At 37.5% G+C, this 16,175-nt stretch overlaps 1 protein-coding gene across 1 annotated transcript in view; it reads right to left on the bottom strand.

Moving 5' to 3' along the window:
* The window catches only part of LOC144451976 (uncharacterized), a 61,517-nt gene extending 49,139 nt beyond the window's left edge, over positions 1-12,378 (bottom strand). The window contains exons 1-10 of the mRNA XM_078142922.1: positions 12,110-12,378; positions 6,118-6,208; positions 5,660-5,741; positions 4,929-5,029; positions 4,201-4,407; positions 3,652-3,750; positions 3,257-3,390; positions 2,437-2,647; positions 1,225-1,373; positions 525-747 (exon numbers count right to left, since the gene is read on the bottom strand). Coding sequence (XP_077999048.1) covers positions 525-747; positions 1,225-1,373; positions 2,437-2,647; positions 3,257-3,390; positions 3,652-3,750; positions 4,201-4,407; positions 4,929-5,029; positions 5,660-5,741; positions 6,118-6,208; positions 12,110-12,181 — 1,369 coding nt within the window. The 5' untranslated portion in view covers positions 12,182-12,378. The remainder of the gene's footprint in view (positions 1-524; positions 748-1,224; positions 1,374-2,436; positions 2,648-3,256; positions 3,391-3,651; positions 3,751-4,200; positions 4,408-4,928; positions 5,030-5,659; positions 5,742-6,117; positions 6,209-12,109) is intronic.
* Between the last annotated feature and the right edge of the window lie 3,797 nt (positions 12,379-16,175).

Raw genomic sequence — 16,175 nt, forward strand, 5'->3', positions numbered from 1 at the left:
ACTCCAGGAAATAGGGCCATTTTCATAAACTATGCGTTCTGTAGAATCATTTCATGAGTTTATTAAAATCACCTACAATTATTTGCGATTTCAGAGAAACATCAAGTTGATCTTCTGTCTTAATATTGGGCATCTTTACTGTAGGCCATTGCATCATGGGAGTCAGTAGAAATAATATATTCACGGCTGAACAATGAATATTCACTACTCTTGAGTGCCAACCATATTCCCCCATCTGCCATGAATATTCATAACTCCTAAGTGCCTATTCCCTACGGTGTAAAACATCTCATGAATATTCATGACTCATAAGTGCCTATTCCCTACGGTGTAAAACATCTCATGAATATTCATGACTCATAAGTGTATATTCCCTACAGTGTAAAACATCTCATGAATATTCATGACTCCTAACTGCCTATTCCATGCAGTGTAAAATATCTCATGAATATTCATGACTCCTAAGTGCATATTCCCTACAATGTAAAACATCTTATGAAGATTCCTCTTCATCCTCTACTTACCTGTCTTGTACGTTGCCAGAAATCCTCCATAGTTGAGAGTGGCATCACTTGTAAAACGGACATTCATTTGTCTCTTGGATGAAATAAAAGGACCTGGCAAAAAGTCGACCCAGTTACGACCAGACAATTCAGCCATGTAGAAGTGATCATTAGAAGTACCAGCAAAGCCATCATGGACTTTCACAATGTCATTTCCAGCTTCAAGTTCAAATACATCTTCAAACTGAAAGAAAACAAAGATGGCGTTAGAAAACATGAAAAATGGGATGTAAATTCTTGGTAATTGCAGTAGTACTAGTATTATAGAAATATGACAATGGGTAAAGTATGTTAGCAGGAATTATTTCCATGGAAAAAGCTTTTGCGTATATTCAGCTAAAATAAATTCAGTGCCTTAAAAGCATGTGACTACGGTATTTAAGATCAAAGTTCTGTGATAAGTAGTCATCCAGTATGTACGTCCAAATGAAATGCCAACAAACACATCAAAATGCCATCATTCTGACCATGCACCAGGTTGAATTCAGCTATATTTGCATCAGGTCAGAGTTCACTTTGGGCAGGAGTCTTTTGTAAATAATGTAAATCACTACTTGGAAGCAAAATTTTTGTTTGAGTATCCCTAGTTACTGACTATGTTTTCATAACGTAGAAAAGGGTATATCACTTCAAATTTCTATTTGGTATCATTTGAACTCACTATTAGTGTGATTGGTCCGTCAGACTTCAATCTCCACATACAGTCCTCGTTGCTAAGGTAATCTCCATAATAATAGTTTGGAGAGTAGATTTCATCTTCGTCATCTTCTTCAAGGTTCAGTATCCCACCACACTCTGAGTCTGGTTCCTCTGCAATATTAAAAGAGGTTTAGTCATGATGGTTGAATGGTTAAGGTGGCTAGCTTGGAAACTGTAAAATGCAGTTGCTAGTCTTGCCAATGATGGTTGAATGGTTAAGGTGGCTAGCTTGGAAACTGTAAAATGCAGTTGTTAGCCTTGCCAATGATGGTTGAATGGTTAAGGTGGTTAGCTTGGAAACTGTAAAATGCAGTTGCTAGTCTTGCCAATGATGGTTGAATGGTTAAGGTGGCTGGCTAGGAAACTGTAAAATGCAGTTGTTAGCCTTGCCAATGATGGTTGAATGGTTAAGGTGGTTAGCTTGGAAACTGTAAAATGCAGTTGCTAGCCTTGCCATTGCGGTTTATTTCTGAATGGACAATGGGACAAGATTTGAACCATGAGTGAGCCCAGTCAACTCAGCTGTGACCTAGGGTACAACAGAGATTGCTAAAGTGAATATCTTTCCTATGTGCTTACATAGGCAGCAATGGATTGCTTGTTCCCCAGTGAGTCGAGGAAGTCATGTTGCAGCTGTTGTGCCGATATCGGTCTGTGCCAAGGGAAATAATTCTACATTACTATGACAACGACAATGATTAAGGAAGGCACTTTATAAAGTTATACTATCACACACATCAAAGTTATAAAAGTCCATCTTTTCAATCTTACAAAAAATTAATTTTTGCTCCTTCTCTAATAACTTTCTTGAGAAGCTAAATCTACATTTTTAAATTTCACAGCAAATGCTTAATTTTATTTCAGTTTCCTACGGAAGACCAAATCATTGCATAAAGTGTTTTTTATTCACCAAATTGAGCTTAGTGACTTACATTTTACCAAACATCATGAACCCTTAGAACACAATAACTATAAGGTGAGATGCATACAGTACACCATCATATGTCATCTTTGTGTCAGGTTTGAATGAAATTGGCCATTGCATGTTAGAGATGTTGCAGGGGTTACAAAGAAACATGGACACAAGATACTGTACACGTTGCACTAGCATATCATTTGGAGGGCTGGAGTGGCTGGGGTAGGGTGGCTAGGTGTGTAGTACAGGTATACTTACGTTCTTCCCATTCCAGCTCAAATCCTGTATAGTCTAAACCATATGTAGAACTATCTGTTTGAAACAGTACAGTGACAAGGTGACTGCTTGATACCATTTCTACTTCATCATCTATATATCCTGAGAAGCTGCTTAATTCGATATCATCCAGACTTCCACCGTCGTATATAACCAACCAATCATAATTCATCTCCAAGTCCAATACAGTCAGCTAAATAGAACATGACAGGGAATATTATGTAACCTTTAAGGGGAATACCATATCAGGAAATACAGACATTTTCATAGGCTATGGGTTCTGGAAAGTCATTTCATTGTGAATTACTTGCAAAATCAGAGAAACATCAAGTTGATCTTGGGCCTTTATAGTATAGGCCACATTACCTCATTGGAATTTACAAAAATGATTATAATATGGTCGGACAATGAATATTCATCATGAAATGTTTTACACTGAAGGGAATAAGTACTTAGGAGTATCATGCTGACTCCAATGATGTAATGCCGCCAACAGGAAAGATATTACCCGAAACAAAATAATTTTGATGTCAGGGCTGATAATTTGGATAGGCTGGGTACTAAGAAACAGGGAAAAAAGGGTCACCCTTAACAATGGCACCTTGGAGATTAAATGGGATCACTTTTGTTTCAAGAATAAACTTGCCCACTGCTTAAATTCAAATGTTGACTTTTGAGGATATACTTGCTTACTGATGAAATTCAAATTATCATATTTGAAAATTCACTCAATTGTCTATAGTCTAGGTTTTAGTACTGACTAAATTTGAATTTTGACAGTTTTGAGGATAAATTTGCTTACAGTGAGTTCAACTCTGGATCCAACTGAAACCTTAATGTACCAGATAACATAGGCTAAGTCTGGATAAAGACCTTCAAATCCAGGACTTGTAATAACACCTTCTTCACCTTCTTGTATTCCACCACCATCTCCACCTGTACATTATGCAAAAATATGCAAATATATGAAAAAATATGCACAAAATATTTAAATTATTGGGTTTACAGTAATATGAAATATATAATCTCCCGGTATTTCTCATTTGTGTTACGTCATCTCGGACTCATAATTCCCCTATGTCTGTATCCCTCCTTGCCTATCAGCTTGGAGGGATACAGCTGACACGGCATCATTTGTCCTCGATGACACAGCACTCATTTGGAATACATGGAGATTATGTATAACAATGTTCTCACCTGGACAGCCAAGCTCGTCAGAAGAATCGTGGCAGTCAATATATCCATCACAAGTATAGGTAGATGTTATGCATTCTCCACTACCACAACGGATTTGACCTGTGTGCCAAATCAATGTATCTAAAGTCAGTTTAAAGGCTGATGCTTCAATCCCAGGTTCTCACTTTAGTGTCATATTATCAGTGAGGCCATACAGACTATATAGAATCATTCATTTGTTCAGGAAAACCATTTTCTAGAGCTGTATGTACCGGTGTTCACATAAAGTTTAATTTGAATCTGAATTTAGCTAAATTTCATGAAAAATTTCGCTCAATTAACTGACCATCAGGTTTCAATAGGTACAGGTACCAAACAAATGCAGGTTTTCCCCCTGGTACTCTGGTTTCCTCCTGCATTAACACTAAACCCATGGGATGGCCCTCACTGGACTTCTTGGGAGACAAGTGTTTTTATACTTGAAGAACTATCCAGTATAAATAAACAATTATTTCATTTACAGCTGTTCCAAAACCGTAGCAAAAACAATGTGTATGTATCATTACTCACCACCCAAACATGGCGCTATGCCACACAAAATCTTCCTTTGTTCAAGACAGTCTCCAAAGTACCAGGGGAAACCCTCTCCATTTCCTAGTGAAAGATAAGCGCAGTCTCCTCCATCTCCTGTCAGTGCACTTGGGTCAAAAAACCCATCCATTATGACGGCCTCATCTCCGTTTGCATAATAATATGTACCATCAGCACCACGGAAACCTAAAATACAAACCATTACAAAGTGTTATAGGACAGTGGCAGATGGACTTTTTAACAAATTAGCACAAACTAAAACTATTACATATACATGGTGACAAAACCTATGCTGATGTCACACTAGGGCAGTACCTTTAGTAAGAGATTTTACTGTAAACTTCCACGATCCAGTGTATATTTTTGGGAACTTCCAAAACTGTTCTTATTAAACCATGGTGTGCAATACAAGTCTCTCCTTTTCCAACAAACTTAGCCATGTGTTATCAATCCAATAATATTCATTTGTTTACTTTCCCTGCTTGTAACTGTCCAGGCTTTTATCAACGGTCTGATGTTGGCAGTTGTATTTGTACTCGTGTTTGCGGTGTTTCCTTCTGCACATTCACACACTTCAACCGTGAAAGTATGACCACAGAGAAAAGCCCAAACACTCATACAAACATCCCAAGTATGCCAAATTGTCATATACAATGTATATGGGGGGGGGGGGGGGAGGTGGGGGGTCTGTCATATTGTTGACTCACCTATCCATACTGTGACATCAATGTCTAGGTGCAGTGCAAGATAAAGACCAATCTCAACATTTGTGGCAAAGTTTGTAATAGTTGCCAATGATGCACCATAGCTGTGGATCAAGTAGAAAATGCAACTTTACAGTGTTCTTTGTTAAGGGTGGTAGGCAGGTAAAATCTATCTCAGCTCACCTGTCATTTTAGCAAGGTTCAATCTCATAAATTATAGCACGATGAATCATAAACTATACCAGTTTTACTTTATTTCCCACTTTCTGTTACCAGGATTATCAAAACTTGACACAGACATTGTACAAACATATATTGTTGTCTATGTGAAAATTACTATCAATATACACAATACAGGGTACAACACAACGTAACACAACACAACACAACACAACACAACACAACACAACACAACACAACACAACACAACACAACACAACACAACATAACACAACACAACACAACACAACACAACACAACACAACACAACACAACACTGGAATTTAACTGAATACAGTACCTTACAATGCAATACAATGCAACACAACACACAACACAACATGACAGAATTTAATTGAATACAATCACACAACACAACACACCATACCATACCACACCACACAACACCACACAACACAACACAACACAACACAACACAACACAACACGATAAAACTATATGAATTAAACTTGACACTTAGACTCCAACAAAACATTCCATTATTTTTCAAATACCTTTGGCATGCTGATTCACCTGTGTACCAAGTAGCTTCAGTTTCAAAGAAACTGTAACAATGTGTTCCAATTCTTATCCAACCTATGGAAGGAAGAAAGAAACCATTTGATATAGTTTGATATAGCGTACTTGACAAACTCATGTACAATCAACGTCCTGTACACACACATGTGGTAAAACATAATATTATAATTTTCCTGCTAAGTGTTAGACTGTCGACAGTCGCTCGTGCCTTTTTTCCCTACGTTTTATCTAAACTTAAGTCGTTGCGGCGCTCTGATCCGGCGCAATACTACTATAATCGCATACTGATATCGAGGGCCGAAGCTCAGTTTGTGCACTTCACAGGTTTTGAAAAAAAAAGTTTAAAGAAAAGCTGTGACTAACACATTTTTAAGTGCTGCAGATGGAAACAAGAAACAGAATACTTTTTCTTAGCCTAAGTTAAGTAGCTTACCATCGGGACAGGTATACTCAACTCCAATTGTCTCTGTTAGTGTTGTCGTAATCTCGGTAAATTCGGAAACAAGTGATCGTGGGGTCCGTTTCTGAAAATATACAAAAAAAAATCAAATGAATTTAACATAGTAGCCAATTGATTGATTGATCGATTGAATGATTAATATTTGTGGTGAAATAAAAATTATTTTGGGTGTGATAATTGATCAAAAAAATAAAAAAACTTTTTTTCCTTCTTTCCCTGCTACCTTTCTCTCGTTCAGCTGTATATAATTCTCCCTTTCTTGACTAAATAAAGACATCTTGTCCATTCTTCTGTTATCTAAATTAAAACACTCCTAATCTCATAATTACCATGGCGTTAGCGAAATGCGCGCACCTACACCACCACAGGGAGCTCAGGCTCAGTTAGTTTTGTTAACGAAAACAAACAACAAATAAATAAATAAAAAAACAAACAAACAAACAAACAAACACAAATAAATAAATAAATAAATACAGACAGACAGACAGACAGACATTAACAATAGAGTAATCACAAATCAGTATCAACAATAATGAATGTTTCGCAGTATCAAGAATAAGTGTATGTTTTCCTATATGCAAAATAGTAAAGCAAATATGATTTAGTCAGAATTTATGAGACCACCCGTTAGTATCTGCCCGGAAAAACGCACTTCCCAAGCAAACGTTTCTTGAAACTATATAGAAAGATTATTTCTTTACCTGCTCCACATTTATGCTGCTTCAAGCAAAAGACCAGAATTATCTTGAAATGTCCGGGCCAAAATACGAGTGAGACAAATTTCACATGTTTCATGTACATGATATCAGATATATGATAGACGGCCATTTTGAAGTTCCCGCAACGAAATGTATTATGGGTAATATAAGAAAGCCTATGACGTAGATCATTTTGATAATAATAATAATAATGAGTCACTAGTAATAAATATGTCAGGCCAAGGGTTTCACGCTATCCAGCGAGCAATATCGGGCAATATATATCGTTACAAAGTAACATTGCTCCACGGAAAATACACCTCAGACTGAACTGAACACTCCATATTCTATCCTGAATAACATAGCTAGGGAACCGGACTGAATCGGAGGTTGCACAGAGCAGGGTTTAGTGAAAATGACTTTACCGGGCCAGTCCGATAAGTATACAGGGAAAATAGCCATTTAAGCAAAAATCAGCATCGACTTTGTTCCCTTCAATACATTTTAAATTGAAGAAAAAAAATGTAAAGTACTGACTCAGAGATAAATGTTAAAGGAAAATAGAGAGACTTGAGAAGGTCACAAAACAACTTCATCAATTTAGACAAATCTCTTTATACGTCGGGTGTCGACAAGTCTAAGGAAATGGCCATGGCACCATATCATGCACGTCACTGGAAACAGGTGCAAATAAAAGGTTGTTGTCGATTATATACGGATTATTCAAGGACTTGATTTTGATTGGAATGGCGTCTCAATGAATTTGATAAAATGCAGAAATCTACAGACTGGTGTGTGTAAACGGGAAAAGTTTGTATTCCAACGCATAGTTTTAACACAACAACACTCAAATGAGATTTCCTGTTATTGCACCAACAACCCTAAAAAGAGCTAATTTTTGTATTTATAATGTCTAATTATAAGTATTTTAACAATTGGGAGTGGATACATTGTGGTTGTCTGAACGAAAAGCGATACTCCAGTTACAACTAGTACAGTTTTAACATGGTAATACAAATTCAAAACAAAGCTTTCGCTCAAACGAATTTCAAAAGCTGATACAGTCACGAACATTGACAAAGAAGCCAATGCTCGAAACGTTTGTGTTGATACTTCAGGGACCCGGCGTTTTATGTGATATTACCACTTCCAATAGTTTTTTTTTATGATGATAAAAACGACATATTCAGTCTAAATACAATGTAGTCTAAATGCACGCTAGTTTACGTCAAACCATTTAAAAAAAAAAAAAAAAACATAAAAAGTACATCGCATTTCACAACATGCTAGGTTTTCTATGATAGTGCTAAATTGGATGCCTATGAAATGAACGACCAGTTGTTTGTTGGGTTTCCCCCCTTCAACTGGGCTGTATTCAGCGTGACACTTCAAAGGAGAAGATTAAACAAATTATAGTTCCATTGTGCTCGTATACTTTCTTTTATTGACATTGTTGAGGAGTATTTATACAAAGTGCCGTATTCAGGTCACATACCGGGGTGCTATCGTATGTGGGTCACGCACGACAAAGCCATTTTGTGGATAAAATATATTTTTTTTGCAATACAATGTTGCCCAGGTGAATGTAGCCTAAACTTTCCACTTTAGAAGAAAACTTTTCGTCTGGTATACTTCAGAGGACACACCCTGTGTTTGAAACAACTTTCCTTTCTACTGCCATCCTTCTTTCGACAACAACCATATAGGTTTATTATGACCACACCCGACCCGAGGTCACTATTCTATTCATCATTGGGTCACTAGACACGAAGGTTGGGTCCACGTCTGCTGAGGTCACCTTTTGCCGAGTAATTAAAATTTGACAAATGTTAACTTCAGTACATTACTCGTTGTGTTGTATCGATTCGTCCTTGCTGTCCAATGTCACGCCCTATATGTTGGATGAACGAGTTGAGTGACCCTGGCTAGCTACTGAACACTCGGATGGTTCTTGCTTTGAACTATCCATAGCCAACCTCCATACCGTTCATGCTACAAGGTTTGCAGTTTAAAGCTTACAGCCTACCCGTGGGAACCTTTAATACAGTGTCGCGCAGAGTAAATGCCGTTAACGCCGTTAACGTTATGGTACAACACGTGGGTTTGGTGTGATAATTGGTACTCCATTGTGCTGGTGACCAAAAAGATATTTCGCTCATTGAAATATTGCAAACTGTTTGAAATGTAATAACGATAACTATCGAAACTTCTGAACAATATGCAGTGTCCCTGATGTATGTCCATCTTTTCGTCATATAGAAGAAAACTTGTACAGGTTCATATGACATTTCTCAAGACACCTAAAATTTAAAACAACTGCGTTTAATATTTGTTTTATCGTAGCTTTTAAGCTGTTGGCGGAGACCATGACATATCGCTGCAGTGAACTGTAAACTTCATCACAATCGTGGAGCTTAATTTATAAAAAAAACACACCATAAAATTGTTTTCTATTTGTCATGACACTGGATTTTGGTGGGTGTGTTTTTGGACAATGGCATAGTTTATAAGGTTTCGAACATGACGAACATCTTCCGTCATGAATGTCTTTCATACAATTATGCAAGACTTATGAACATAATTTTTCATTCAGACAAAATTTTGTTTTCATTACAAACTTATTCAAAAGAGAGAGAGAGAGAGAGAGAGAGAGAGAGAGAGAGAGAGAGAGAGAGAGAGAGAGAGAGAGGGGGGGGAGAGAGAGAGAGAGAGAGAGAGAGAGAGAGAGAGAGAGAGAGAGAGAGAGAGAGAGAGAGAGAGAGAGAGAGAGAGAGAGAGAGAGAGAGAGAGAGAGAGATGCTCAGTATTCTCCAATCACTAGTCGACTGCGTATAGTGATATCCATATATAAGTAGCGGCACTGTGTATGCCCCATTGCATCCATTACAAGCTTGTGTATACCTTTCATGCAATGAGGAGGTCGCATATCTTGCACATCTTCACGTACCATCCGCATACTAGTATCAATGGAATCATAGACAGTGGAGGGGAGAAATGAACCACCCTAATCGCATCATATCACACAAAGAGACCCCTGACCACCAACAACAAGTGTGCCTGTGTCCCATAAAGAAAACCAACAATCGGTGTTGCTATATAAACTAACAGCTGCAAATTTTGTTTCTGTCGATTAAGCTAATTATGAAAATTAATATACAAATTAAGGTTGATTTATTATTGTCAGTGATGAGTGATGAGTGATGAGTGATGAGGTGCAAATCACTTGTTCAAATGTGACAGTTGTTGAATGAAAAGTCATATTTTTGTCTGTGGTTTTTATATTTCTTTACTCGAAAAGAAGTATAACAGTTTAGTGCGCAGAATTGCAATGAGTCGAACTGTTCATGCAAGACTATAGACAGGGGCAAACCAGACTGCTCTGGTTCATTGCACACGGTAGATAATTGATGATGTATTTACTGTAAATTTAGACTTAACGATGTGTAAGTCTGAGGTAAAACTCGATAGACACTATATGGTTCGTCGCGGTTCCCCGCCTGCACCTCTCTTCTCTCACGGTAAACACTAACCAGAAACGTGTGACCTGTCTGACGTCATTTTGCAATTTGGGGTCGTTGTTTTACTTGCTAATGTTATGCTTTAACTGCTGAACGCAGTAAGATTGTAATATAGGATAAACTCGTGTCCAGTCTCTGAATCAGTTTAAAGAAAACTCTTTTCTGTTCCAATACGACAATGTTGTTCTCAGCAGTAAACGTATATTGTCATCTAAAGAAAACAACTTCAAACGTAGACCGCTTCTCTACTGTACTTGCTTCAACTTGCTGGCTTTGATCATACAATGTACATATATGTTCCAAACGTCTTTTGGCGAACGCTCCCTCTTTTTACTATACTTTCAAGATAAAATCACGATTTTTGTGAGCGGGAAAAAAAACAGGATTGTAATAAGGAAGAAAATTTTATTCAGCTGGTAAGACGCCTTTCACCCTGTTGTGTTATTTAAGATGCATTTACTGCAAAGTTAGATTTTAAAATGTGCAAAACTCAACAAATAGACACCGCGGTTCATCATCATCAACCTATCGTCAGGAACAAGTCTATATACCTACTTGTTGCATGTTGTTTGTTACCTTCTAACAAACAACAAGATACAACGACCCACCCTAAATGACCATCTTGTCATAAATACACGCCAATAAGACTACAGAGGTGTGACACTGAAATATTTAAACGTTTGTGAATAGGACTATATAGGGGATCCAAATAAAAGGTATTACATTTGAAAGGAAACTGGTGATGTTGGAGATTTCACTGTGACGTCAGTAAACAACACAAGAGCCCCTGATTCTAGTTGCAGGCATGACTGAAGTAAAGCTCGTGCAGCTCCTAACGTTCTCATTGCCCAATACGCATGCTTAAATATGACGAATACGTATACATTATCGCACTTGCTCGTTCCATGGACAGATGACAGTGAAATTATCAAAAACTTACAAAATATTTCTTACATTAATTGTTGTGATTTGAAGGTCAATTATATGTATCAATACATAGTGACACTGTGATGTAGTGTGATTCGTTAATGTCATGAAACCCTTTACATGTTTATCTGGATGCATTGCTGAAGGTATTGCATGTTTTTTAGTCTTATGTTTCGTTTTACTTTGGACACATGTCATGGTAGTGGAAATTGCGACAACGGTATGCATTAGGACTGTAAACTGTTCTTTGAAAACGTCGTTGATACTGGCTGTTGTTGTGGTGGTGGCGATTTATTTGTTGCAGTTGTCATGGAAACCTGCCTCAATTAATCAATAAATTTCAAGTACAGCCAATGAAATATTTGATATGTTGGAACTGATAAAACCCATACAATGTTCTATAGCATTGGGACAATAAATTGACTTTCCCGTTTAGGGTTACTCCCTCTCGGGATATCAATTTACCAAGGTCAGTCGACTTTCAAGTTTTGCGTTGGACACAGAAAGAAATTAAAATGTCGTTTTGCAAAGAATCAACAGGTGGTTGTTGCTTTTTTTTTCAAATACGGTGTCGACGTCTTGCATTTTATACACATTTCGTGTAAACCCAGAGTGGTTTCTAATTTGAAGTTTAAACAAAAAAAGAAAGAAAGGAAAACCGGGGATTTGAATAAGCGCTTTTAGGACCAGACCAAAAGAATTTGGATCATTGTGTTTTGTGTGTTCATGACCTCATGACGGCTACCACATACAGTAATGAATTCTGTACTTGTATCCCCGAAGGCTGTGCACATTCACGCATAAATAAGAAGGATCACCTACCGTTAGTGTTATCTGAATTCCTGACAACACCACCAAGCAGACCAAAACTGCCTTGGCGTTTGCCATGGTCATGTTATTGGTGACCAGTAAGACACACAGTGAATTCCAAAGGCTGTTCTAATCCGTCTTATTCCTGAAACGAAGATAGGTCAAATCGAATCAGCAAAAGTTGGCTCTCAGTGGACGAAAACTGCTGCGACCGAGCCAAGATTGGTGAGATTTTTTTCTACGTTATGCAGACTAAGGAATGACCATTTGATGTTTCCAGGTCCAGCCAACGACTGTATCGAGCTGCAATTGTGTCACAAAGACTTCGACAAAACTAAGAAAGTTTACCTGAACTATTCCATTTAACAAAAGGGGTGGTATTCGTTTGAGAGAGAAAATGTGCACTACAAGAACAAAGAACTAAGCGTTGTATTTGCCAACGGTGCCTTGCAAACTGAATCACAGAAAAAATAATCATGACTAAAAATCAAACGGTGTAGTAAACAGTAACTTTTTAATGTAGTTTTAGATCATTTTGAGAACACCTTCCCGATAATCGGGAATGGTTTCATCCTCTTCAATCGAAGATAATATAGGATGAAGGACAAATAGAGAATATGGGTGGAGTTCCAATACCTTTCTTTACTACTTTCACCATGTGCTCCGTGCTACCTTGAGTGCTTCGACCTATATACATGTCATTGCCATTGTGTCGTGGCCAACTACATGTACCGAGTAAAGTATGATGTCATGTTATCAACGGTCTCCCTAGTTACACTGCTATGATGACACTTCTATAAACCATTCGTGTTGCAAGGTATGAACAAAGGATATGATGTACATAAGGTGACGTATAGTACAGAAAGTAGGCTTTGCAAAGTAATACTTAAAAGTACACATGTTATGTTAGCTAAACGAACCCGGGGCAGAAAGACTTCAAACTGATCAACATAGGTTACACCCAGTTGTTTATGCCAATGTAGCATAAAACAAGTACTTCACTTTCGCCAATGTCATACACAGACCGGAGACAGTTACTGTGTAGGCACAGCTTCAACAACAAATTCGTGTTCTCTTTGAAGTGATATAACCACTGCATCGCCAATATCTGTTTGATAATAATACCGTTACTTGATGTTGGTGTTCAAAATAGGGAGTACCTTTGTTTTTATTTGATATGCTATCTAGACATCAGGTGGGTATTAATGCAAGAAATTTCGAGACTATTTTAAAAGTTGCAGCTTGTGAAGGCAATGATAACCCTAGGACAAATCGTTCACGTGCGTTTTGGGAGAAAAGGGGCCACATTGCTGTAAATCCTAATGTATACGTCACAAGATGAAATAAAACAAAAGATGTTGACCCTTTGGTATTGAAAGTAGTGTGCAAAGATCGACGATTCTTTCAGCCTAACATTAAACGTGTCATTTAACAAATTTACAAAATCACTAACGATTAATGGACTACTTATATCACCAACAGTTCAGTTGGGGTGAGTTAACGATACACAGAACGTTAAACTGGTAATTAAATATGACCCTCGTCTATCTAGTACAGTGCACTATCCACCAAGGAGTGTTTTAGTAGTAACTTGATTTATGTCTTCAGCAATTCCACTTCGTCCCATCTTACAAATTGTTAACGTAACCGTCCATAGAATATATATGTATAATGTATCCTTATGAAAATAGTCGATGTTCTGTACTTAAAACTGTGACATGCGTGTTCGTGTTTATTTGTTCGAAAGCATTGGAAACAAGGTATTACTGTGAGGGAATAATATGACCTTACAGTGTCAGTGGCTCAAGTCGCGGACAAGGTCTGTACAAGTGGCAGAGTACAAGTGGTTTATAAGCTTTTTCACCTAGGTGACAATGCTTACACAAATCTTTGATTACATTATTCAAGTATTCTATATGAATGTCGATGCATGTCTTCTATGGCATTACAATTGTCTTCAGGGAGTTACTAGTATAAGAACTATTGATGATGTAATATAGGTGGTTCCTTGACACTTTAGTGTACGTAACCTAAATCATGTCAAGGAATCGTATATAATTTAAACATGCAGCAAACTAACCACGTGACCCAAAATGTAAATTCAGTTGTCCTTTTAACTGGTCCAGTATCTAAATAGCAGCAAAATAACGGAGCTTGAGTAGAAATCTATGCCAGCAGATACAGACCATTAATATATACTGATAAAAGTGAAAGCAAAGACCTTGGAGTTAACTCCACTTGTATATGGTGGGGGGAATTGGTTTAGGGACGGCGATGATACGCCTCAAAATGACATGTCTACTACATGATATCCACACGATTGGGGTGAGGTTATTCTCATCTCAATAAAAAGAATCTGAACAAATGTCACCTTGTGACGTACCAGGTTAGTGATCTGAGGTTAGGCCTACCCCGCCTTTTAAAGGAATCTAAACCGCGAAGTAAACAAAAAAGTGACGTAAAAATTCTATAAAAACAAACTTTAAGAAAGGTAATTAACATGGACAATAGTAAAACCCTGAGAATGACTAGAAAATTCTTCCCATTTTTACATTTTATTAATATTATAATAATGTACAGATTTTGGTTATGTCACATCCATGTTTAATATTGCCGATATTCTGTTGACATTTTGGTAGGGTGGCACTTCTAGGTTAGAACATGTTTCTGAAGCAAAAATTGCACGAGAAATATTTCATCAGCGGGTTGCTGAATTTAAAAAGTTGATTTTTCTTGCGCAACGTCGGGGTGAACGAAACCTGATTGATAACTGAAGGGAAGGATTGATTTAACACGTGACCCGAAACCCTGAGAACGACAAGTTCACACAATATACAATGTATGTGTTGACATTGCTGTGCAGTGAATAGAAGAAAGACTCTCAACTGAAAAGAAACAACTTTGGGCGTGTAATAGTTGAATATACAACACGTCATGGACAAAAATCTAGTTTAATGATCAATAGTGAACAACTTGAGCAAACTCCACTATTAAAATAAGTACGGTGTGATGTCGTTCTCGCAAACCAAATGGGATAATTTCTTCTGCGACGCAGCGAAATAACTGGGCGGTGCGTCTTGGATGGTGCCGTAAAAGAGGCTGTGGTTTACGACGTGTGGTGAACAAACATTACTAGAATCTAGTTATTAAAAATGCCTTGTCATCATCTGTCCACCTAGCAATCGGTACTAACGGTGACAGTGTCTACGAGAGTGACTTGGTTTCTTTAGTAGATAGACATATTGTGTAAATGGTGTCAATTATTTTGCAAGTTAGTAAATAGGGTATTGAAGTATGGTAGTTCTTGTAACAATGAGGTATGGGTGTGGTGGCGAATTGTATGTCAAACTTCAATGATTCTTTTGTAATAGCTCTAGACTGAGAGTGGACTGTTGCAAAGAAACGACATCTTAAAATGGGGAGGGGTATGGGTGTTGAGACAAAAAAGCTTGAGTTTGTAAAGTTAGCCAGTCGTGGTTCAACTACAAATGAACAGTGAGTTGTCCTATTGTTTAGGTTTAGGTAAAACTTTTTTTCATGACTTAAAGACTGCCGAAGTAGATCTAGATGTCGCAATATAAGCATACTTGATTTTTGTCACTAACTTTCGCCAACCAGTTGTCGCAGAAATACTAAATTTTCTACCAACGCGTGGTGTACCACGACCGCAAATAGGCCTGGTGGTTTTACGACCATGTGTTGTAATGTTGCCGTAAAAAGGAATGGTTTTACGACGATGAAATGTATCATTCAAATATCATTTAAAGACTTTTGTCCCGATTTACAATTACTTTAGCATTAATATTTAATGTTGGACAGTGTACCACACATCTTGAATAATCGAGAGCTCCGATTACGCAGAGATTACAAGCTTAATGGGCCCTTGATTTTATATTCAAGTTGGTTTTCTTCCCATGATGTCTCGCTTTGGTGTAGAGCAAGTTTCTTCAGTCACATTTACCAATTTCCATAGCTTTATTATCCAGAAGTCGCACTCGTTTTTCAAAAAAAAAGTTTTTCTGTGTTTCCTAAACATACGAAATGCATTCAAGAATGACATTAACCTCGTGTCACCTTT

The sequence above is a fragment of the Glandiceps talaboti genome, chromosome 22, assembly GCF_964340395.1.
Source record: "Glandiceps talaboti chromosome 22, keGlaTala1.1, whole genome shotgun sequence".
Taxonomy (NCBI): Eukaryota; Metazoa; Hemichordata; class Enteropneusta; family Spengelidae; genus Glandiceps; species Glandiceps talaboti.